Source organism: Fibroporia radiculosa (assembly GCF_000313525.1).
Source record: "Fibroporia radiculosa TFFH 294 genomic supercontigs, scaffold780, whole genome shotgun sequence".
NCBI lineage: Eukaryota > Fungi > Basidiomycota > Agaricomycetes > Polyporales > Fibroporiaceae > Fibroporia > Fibroporia radiculosa.
The window spans coordinates 1-7,744 of record NW_012133567.1 but is presented as its reverse complement, the minus strand read 5'-3'; the positions used below and the strand labels follow the sequence as shown (position 1 = coordinate 7,744).

Sequence of the window (7,744 nt, the reverse complement as noted above, 5' to 3'; positions counted from 1 at the left end):
CAAACTCGCTCTCTAAGATCGTCGGAACCCCCGAGATTTTAAAGATGCTCCTGGCTCTCATTCCTGGCCGCCGTCATTTCATGGAATCTGCCTTGCTCCGAGTGAAAGCCATCGAAGAGATGGACGGAGTGTACTTAGGGGTAAGAGTTATACGCGAGCAGTAATAATGTACTGTATCTCTAACAACGCCTCCTTGTTTTAGCTTATATGCCAGTATCTCCATCGCGAGTGGACGCTCCTTGGCATTCTCGGATCCATGGATCCTTTCCGTACTGACGTTCTGGCTTTGGAAGCAGAGTGCGAAACCGAGGCTGCATCACAGGAATCTGGCGGCAGTCAGCCGGCGACGAGAAGGGTTTTAAACGTGCGGGCAGCTCTTAGAGAGGACAGCGCACCGAACTGGGAGATCTGGACGGATGAACTGCTGAACAAGGTCGATGCAGCGTTTGCTGATTGCATAAGAAATCCTGAGGATATGGGCTTAAACATTCCCCGCGGGCTCAACCAGCTGAGAAAGTATCGGCAAGCTGTGATTGCGGCGATAACTGCAGAGTACGCAGACGACATCAAGGCTCAGTCGGTGAAAGGTATTCACGCGGCCAACACCCGGGAGCGGATTAGACTTTTTTTGATGCATCCGTTCTCTGTCGAGACCACCATAAGGGTCCCGATGCCACTATTGACGGCCAAGGCACTTAAGAGTGTAGTGGCAGCGTTTGCTGCATGCAAACAAGGCTTACTTGAGGTAAGCACACATGCTGTCTGCCGGATGGCACACCTGTGCGATTCGGCGAGTCAGTACTTGCGCTGATGGGGCTGTCGCGCCTGGCCGAATCGCACTGCTGTGCCGATCGGCGTGCAAGAAAGTAATTGACATATATCATCTCCAGCTCGCGAGAATGTTCGATCCGCTTATCGATTACAGGCATAATTTGCAAGACACAAGCACGCGAGATGCATGGATTACTGTGCTGCGCGGTATCAAGATGAACTATCAGTGGATCGACGAAGATGCCGGCCTTGATACGATTTTCGACCAGATTTGGGGCGGTCGAGCCGACGTTCTCCCGTTCCTGGAATGGTTCGCTAATCAAACACCAGAGGCATACAAGGAGCAGCGGAAGATGAAGCGTGCAGCTATCGCCGCCTGGCAACCAACATCCGGACCCAATGGCGACAGGCCTGCTGACATGGATTGGCAGAACAATCACAACACGCTCCATACTGTTGACCAGCTAGCGAATCTAAAATCGCTGGTAGTCGCTCGTGATCTGATCAAGGATCACAGTGAGGTAATACAATCAAGGACAGACTCGGGCTACACGACGACACCCGCAGCTATCGCGACGCATCCACAAGCTCGCCTGCTTTTCAAGACTGGAGTGCCATGGTGGGTGGGATGCAAGAAAGACCCTCGGCATAAGCTCTGGCCATTCGTTCTAGGCGCGTACTGGGAGTATGCATATATTACTCAGGAGCGCCCGAAATGCTTCAATACCTGCGTCGTCGAGTGGCGCAAAAGATTGTCAAAGGAAGTTGGATATCATATGAGTGGCGGACCTGTGGACGAGACTCGCCTCTCGTATGTGTTCGAATTTCCGGATCGGCTTGCCTACCCTGCCGAATTCCTCGCCAATCCAGAATGGCTGGTTCGCCCAAGTGACGGGACTATCGCTGAGAACAGGGAGAAGGCAGAAGTTGCATTGCGGCTACTGGAAAACTCAAACGAGCGCCATGCAGCAATCCAAAAAATTGTTCGCAGTATCGAATATCTGCCGTTTGTTGCGATAGAGGGAGATTCAATCGACGAGGTGGTCCATAGCGCGGTTCACCATGTTGTTGAGGTGGAGTAACATTCCATTCCTTCGTACGTTTCTAGCGACAAACCGGCTGATATTATATGGACTAGGTCCTAGACTTTGCGGCGGCGCGTCAGTCGTATCGAGAAGCATGCGATGATCCCCAGGCTCCTTTCGACTCTGCCAAGGCAGGCACAGCTGTTCGTCAAGACTATCACCGACGGCTGGCTCTCCCGGATGCAAATACGACTTGGCCAGAAGTACGTCTTAATAGCTTGTTCTTTATTCTCCTTATTTCTCACCGATTCAGCAGAACATCACAGCCATATTTGCGCAGACAAAGAATAATGCCTCGATCAAGCGGGGTAGGTCCAACAGTGGTCAAAGTGGCAGCGAGGTTCCTCCTACGAAGAAACTACGACCAGGGGAGCCAGGTAAGCACACTAGTTCTCGATTGCACACTCGCCTACTCGCATGTCTATGCGCATCGGCGGCAAGAGGGTCCCTGCTCCTGTTGGCAGTGCAGGTGTACATATGCTTGCATCGAATATGTGTGCCTGCCGACTTGCACAGGCGTGCGCATCGGCCAGAATTTGTTGAATATTTGATTGATTGAAGACAAATCAGTAGACGCTATGGATATTGATCCTGACCCTACGAATCCTCAAGCTCATGACAACATAGTAGATAATCTTCGCAGGCTTTGTAAGTGTTCATTTCTTATTTAAATGTCACTTCGATAACTGGCTTCTGCTATAGCGGTGAATCAAACAAATTGAGTCTGCGGCTGAAATGTATTTAATATATTCCCTGTCATTTGAACCTCTTCCTACTGGATGTCATCTAATAATTTGTTTGTATTATTGGAATAGATCTGTATAGAAGTTCGGTTAGCATGTAATCTAAGCTCCAACCTCTGTATGGGTGTTGAGAGGCATTGGGTCATGCGATATATTATTTCAAACATGAAAGAAGTGGACCTACCAATACATGCAAACAACTGAGAGAAGAATGTCTTATCCGGTTTAGTCAACACCTTCGCAATATGTCTTTTAATTTTCTTATTAGAAACACAGCAATAAGTTCTTCTAATATCGCCAAATGTGCGCGCACTTCTTTGTGGGAAAAGAAGTTTGATGTAGTAAGATCAGATGAGATTGATATGTGAATGCTTGCAACTCTCATCACTGTCCTGTAAAAGAATCCTGTCTGTCATATCCGCGGGCTCCAAGTCTTTCAAATTATGGCTCCCAAGAACGCCGCCGCCTCGTCCAGCCTCGCTCCAGGGCATATCCAAGCTGACCGTAGTAGTAGACGCAATGTCAAGCCAACACTTCGCTCTACTACCATCGATGACGCCGGATCTGCGAGTGAGTTTGAGGAGGAAAATGATCATGAGGTCCCATTATCCCACCGGACTGTAAGTCTTCAAAGACTCAGCAGTATATTTGATGAAATGCATATGTTATGTCTTTTTTTTTTCATTCAGAGGAAAGCTATAGATGCTCCTGTTGTGAATGAAGAAAGTCGTTATTCATTGAAGCAGCAGGAAGTCGCTAACAACCTCCGAGCCGAGACCCAGCAGGCATATCTCACATCGCGATCCCTTAATTTGCTTGAACCTGCTGATGTTGAACTACTGATGCAAACATACAATCGTCGTGGAATAGACAAAGCAAAGATCAATGAAATGAAAGCTGGATTCAAAAAATTTGGTGTTCTGGGCATGGTTCCAGCAAATTTCATCTCTATTGCCATGCCTGCTGCTGCTCTAAAAGGAGTTCGCCAGAAAACGGAATTCGCAAACCACCCACCTCTCCTTCAAATCAAGGCAGCCCATCTGCCAGAGAGTTCATCTCCGGACCAACCGGCGCGCTTACCGGTGAAGGTGGTCAACGGGCAGCACCGCATTATAGCAATTCAACAATATCTTGCAGCAGACGTCAAACTCCTCAAGAAGAAGCGGGCTGCTCTGAAGGCATGCTCACATCGCGATGTGAATTCCCTTCGACAGCTGGATGATGACGTAAAAACGTTGTCGGAGAGAATTAACAACCAGGCAATATGGGGTGTTCGTATCTATGATGTCGGTAGGTCGGTCGTCTATGTGTGATTGGGCATATAAGTTCAGCCAACTGGCACGAGCATGCCTATCGGCCGCCTTGCATTCCTGCTGGACGTTTTTTCTTTTGCTTCATGTACTTAACCGGCACCATCATGCCATTCGGCCTTGCTCCTGAAATGACATTTCTAATTTACTCTTACTTCTCAGAGAAACTCGACGCCGATGGTGCCAGAATAGGCCGTGTCCTGGCTCGTAACGACCACATGCCACAATTGGCGGAGACACCAGACGAACGTCTAGACGCCCACCTGGCAGAATTACATTCTCATCCGGTGGAGTCAGTTGAATATTCCTCGAAGTTGAATGCAATCGTGCGTGAACATAAAGATCGCAAGGGACCGCGTGCGTCTCTCAGCAACATGCTCAGCCCTATCGTTAGTATTCCTGAGGCCATGGAGGCCCTGCAATACATTATTCCAGGGCGGAAGCACTTTGCCGAGAGCGGTCTTTTTAAAGTCAAACATTTGCTGAAAATGATCGATATTTATATGGGGGTGCGCACGAAACTCACATTGATTTCTATGTTATGTTTAGACTAATAACTTGTCTAGCTCGTCCTTTTGTACATCCGGCAGTCATGGCGACTGCTTGGTGCCATTGGATCCTTAGACCAGTTCAATGGTGATCGCAGCACGATTGCCAAATCGCGCCCCGATTGGGCTATTTGGGACGATGAACTCCTTGCCGCAATTGATGTGGTCTTCAAATTAGAGATTGAGAATCCTGTGGACATTGGCATGAATACTGATCAAGCAATCATAGAGCTTGACAGATATCGACAAGGTGTTGTTGCGGCCATCTCCCAAAGATATGCGACTGAGATCAGCAAGCATTCTCCAATTGGTGTACACGCTAAAGATGTAGTGGATCGTGTAACGCTTGTTCTTACGCCAGCTCCTGCGCGAGAACATGTGCCCTTCCCGCTCGTCACTATTAGCATGGTGCAATATGTTGTTGAAGCGTTTGGGCAGTACACCGACGCACTGTTAGAGGTGAGTGTCATGGGTTATCTTGCCGATGCGCATCATTGTGCCATTCGGCTGGACAAATTTGTCTGTTGCCACAGGCACTAGTTGCAGCAGCTCGACTAATGGCCTTGTATGTAGGTCTCGCGGTGCATTGATCCTTTGGTGGACTATCGTCACCACATCCAGGATCCTTCACATCGTGATGCGTGGGTGGTTGCACTCCGTGCGTTTCGCATGCACAACAATTGGGCAGATCAGGATGCAGCTACAACCAAAGTATGGGGACAGCTATGTGTTTCTAGTTTGATTTTGGTTCTCACATCCTGCAATCTAGCTCTTCGAATTAGTGTGGCAGGAACGATTGAACGTATTAACATTTTTGCAAATAACGATAGCAGAGACCCCGATTGTATACACACGCCAACGTACTCTCAAGCGAAAGGAGATTCAGCCTTGGCTCACTGGCACTGGCGAGAATTCATGGCATACCGCAGAGAACCCCCTCGTCAGCTTCTACGGGTTGCATGACCTGTCCACTCTTGTCCCCCTCATCGACGAGGCCAAATTATTAGGCCCCTTCATGGCACGTCGGCAATCAGGTGTCTTTCACCCCACGCCACCAAGTGTCCAATCATCCCATCTGCGGCTCATCGTATCTACAGCATTGCCCTGGTGGCAAAATGTCTCTAAGGACGCCAAACGCAAAGTCTGGCCATTCGTATTGGGAGCCTATTGGGAGCAAGCGTACATTACCGAAGTTCGCACCCAGATGTTGACTTCATCTGTGGTTGCATGGCGTCGTCGAGTGAGCCGCGAACTCACGGTACATATGTTGGTGACCCCCGGGCGTCAGCAACAATTATTCATTTTTGCTGATCACGTCTCGATTCCTGATGAGCCAATACCTGATCCAGCTTGGATGGTATTGTCAGGTTCTCCTACACCCTCGAGAGCCGAGATTGCTGCAACTCGGCTGAAGTTTCAGCAGTCTCGTGCAAATAGACATGCAGCCATTCAACACGTGGTAAATGCAGTCGAAGATTTGCCATTCGTACGAGTTGGTGCTCGCTCAGTGGATCTAGCGGTGTCAAACGCGCTCAATCATGTCATTGATGTATGTGTCTGTTCTCCTTTGATTGTCTTTCAGCTCCACCTTTGTTTCTCCAGGTGTTGTCATTCGTCGCTGCTCGGGCTGAGCAACGGGACGTATCTGGTGATGCTGTCGCTTCCTTACCCTCTGGAGCCTGGTTGCAGCCTCGAAATTCTTTCTGGCGCCGACCTTCTGCTCCTGACGAGAGCACCACATGGCCCTCGGTGTGTCGCGCCACCGGTGACACGAAATGTATGATCACTGACGTTACATTTCCGTTAGCACCTTGTGGCGTCACCAGTGCAAGAAGCAGAGGCAAGCCAAGGGAGATCTCCTGCCGTATCTCAATTTAATTCGCCGTCACCACCGAGGGGTGAGTATATTTGCATATTATGCGCCGATTGGCACACTTATGCTAGTCGGCATGTATATTTTGTTGCTTACATGATGTAATCTCTTAACAGGCAGTCCTATGGGTGGTGAGTACGGATTAGCTCCCCTGATTACACACTTACACTACTATGATAAAATAGACGTTTTGCCTCGCCCGCTGTCAGTGGAATTGCAGTCCACTTCCATGCCGCCTTCACCCACTCAGCCTGGCCCATACGTGCCTGATGGTGAGCCCTATGATCCTTATGACTATCATAGCCAGACGGACAGAATGTGTGCGTTGTGTCCTTACATTTATTCATAACCCAATAACTGATGGCGCAGTAGATATTGAGCACGAGCTCCTCCTTGCTGGATCGCAGACGTCTTCTATGAGCATGAATGAGGTAGAAGATACGCTTGGTTGAGGCTCACAGGTCATATAAAGTTGCCCCGAAGGATAAATTATTGTATCGATTAATGTCGTTGTTATCTCAACCAATGTGGTTGTCTTAATTCCCTGTGTGATTGGTCTCAGACTCTTCGGTTCATCCACTCAGAAGAAGGCTTGCTTTAGCTCGATTCCCATATGCTGTTATTTCCAATACCGATCGTAGAATAATCAATGCTTCTCTCCTCGGCAAAGAGTGACATTCATGTCCGATCTGGAGACCTTTATCGGCATGAATCGATGGCTAGTTTTAGCATTCCAGTCAAATAAGCCAAATACAATAATAAGGAATTGTGGAGGCAGAAAGATTCAACTTTAACTATGTCATCCACTCCGCAAAGAATGACTCCGCAAATAATATTCATACATATATCTTTGCTTCCAGCCCCCCCGTCAAACTTGTTGTTTGGCTCTTAGTGACTTTCTAGAGCTGCTATGACAGTATAGTCGGAGTATACGCAAGCTTTTGTTAGGGATCCAGTGTTGAGCCAATGTATGATCGAAATACAAATATGTTCTAAAGCAAAGGTGTCTTGATATTCATCGCGGTCTCGATCAATAATATACTCCAAGCGGGGAACAATCTCGCTGGAGACATGTGTATGCTCATGAAGTCGCCGATGCGCACTATCATGCGCATCGGCAAGTTTTGGTAATGCCGCTCGTCTTGTTTTCAGTGTTATGCATATATAATTATGTTGTAGGTTACCTTCAGAATATGCGAGTATTATTGATTTGGAAGTGGTCAATGTGAATGGCTTTACGCAATTCACATTTCTGGTCTATCATTCGCCAGGGTGCCCCACGCCTCGGTCACCTTTGCAGCCCTCTATCTCCTCCGTTGACTGAAAGCCCGCTTGCCCTGGTTCAATCAAAATATGTCATATACATACTTTTACTCTCAATAATGAATTAGACAATTAGATGAATGAGACTTAC

The 7,744-nt window shown here is 48.2% G+C and overlaps 2 protein-coding genes across 2 annotated transcripts; both read left to right on the top strand.

The window, feature by feature from the left end:
• Nucleotides 1-44: 44 nt before the first annotated feature.
• Nucleotides 45-2,578, top strand: FIBRA_08522 (uncharacterized protein; the record flags this gene model as incomplete). Its single annotated transcript, XM_012330165.1, has 7 exons — nt 45-140; nt 203-745; nt 891-1,844; nt 1,910-2,059; nt 2,113-2,233; nt 2,430-2,504; nt 2,559-2,578. The coding sequence occupies 7 exons, from the start codon at nt 45-47 to the stop codon at nt 2,576-2,578; spliced, it is 1,959 nt and encodes a 652-aa protein (XP_012185555.1).
• A 464-nt stretch (nt 2,579-3,042) lies between these two features.
• On the top strand, nt 3,043-6,782 carry FIBRA_08521 (uncharacterized protein; the record flags this gene model as incomplete). Its single annotated transcript, XM_012330164.1, has 11 exons — nt 3,043-3,219; nt 3,289-3,889; nt 4,072-4,418; nt 4,476-4,976; nt 5,031-5,168; nt 5,227-6,006; nt 6,060-6,206; nt 6,265-6,355; nt 6,447-6,461; nt 6,516-6,650; nt 6,703-6,782. The coding sequence occupies 11 exons, from the start codon at nt 3,043-3,045 to the stop codon at nt 6,780-6,782; spliced, it is 3,012 nt and encodes a 1,003-aa protein (XP_012185554.1).
• Nucleotides 6,783-7,744: the final 962 nt, after the last annotated feature.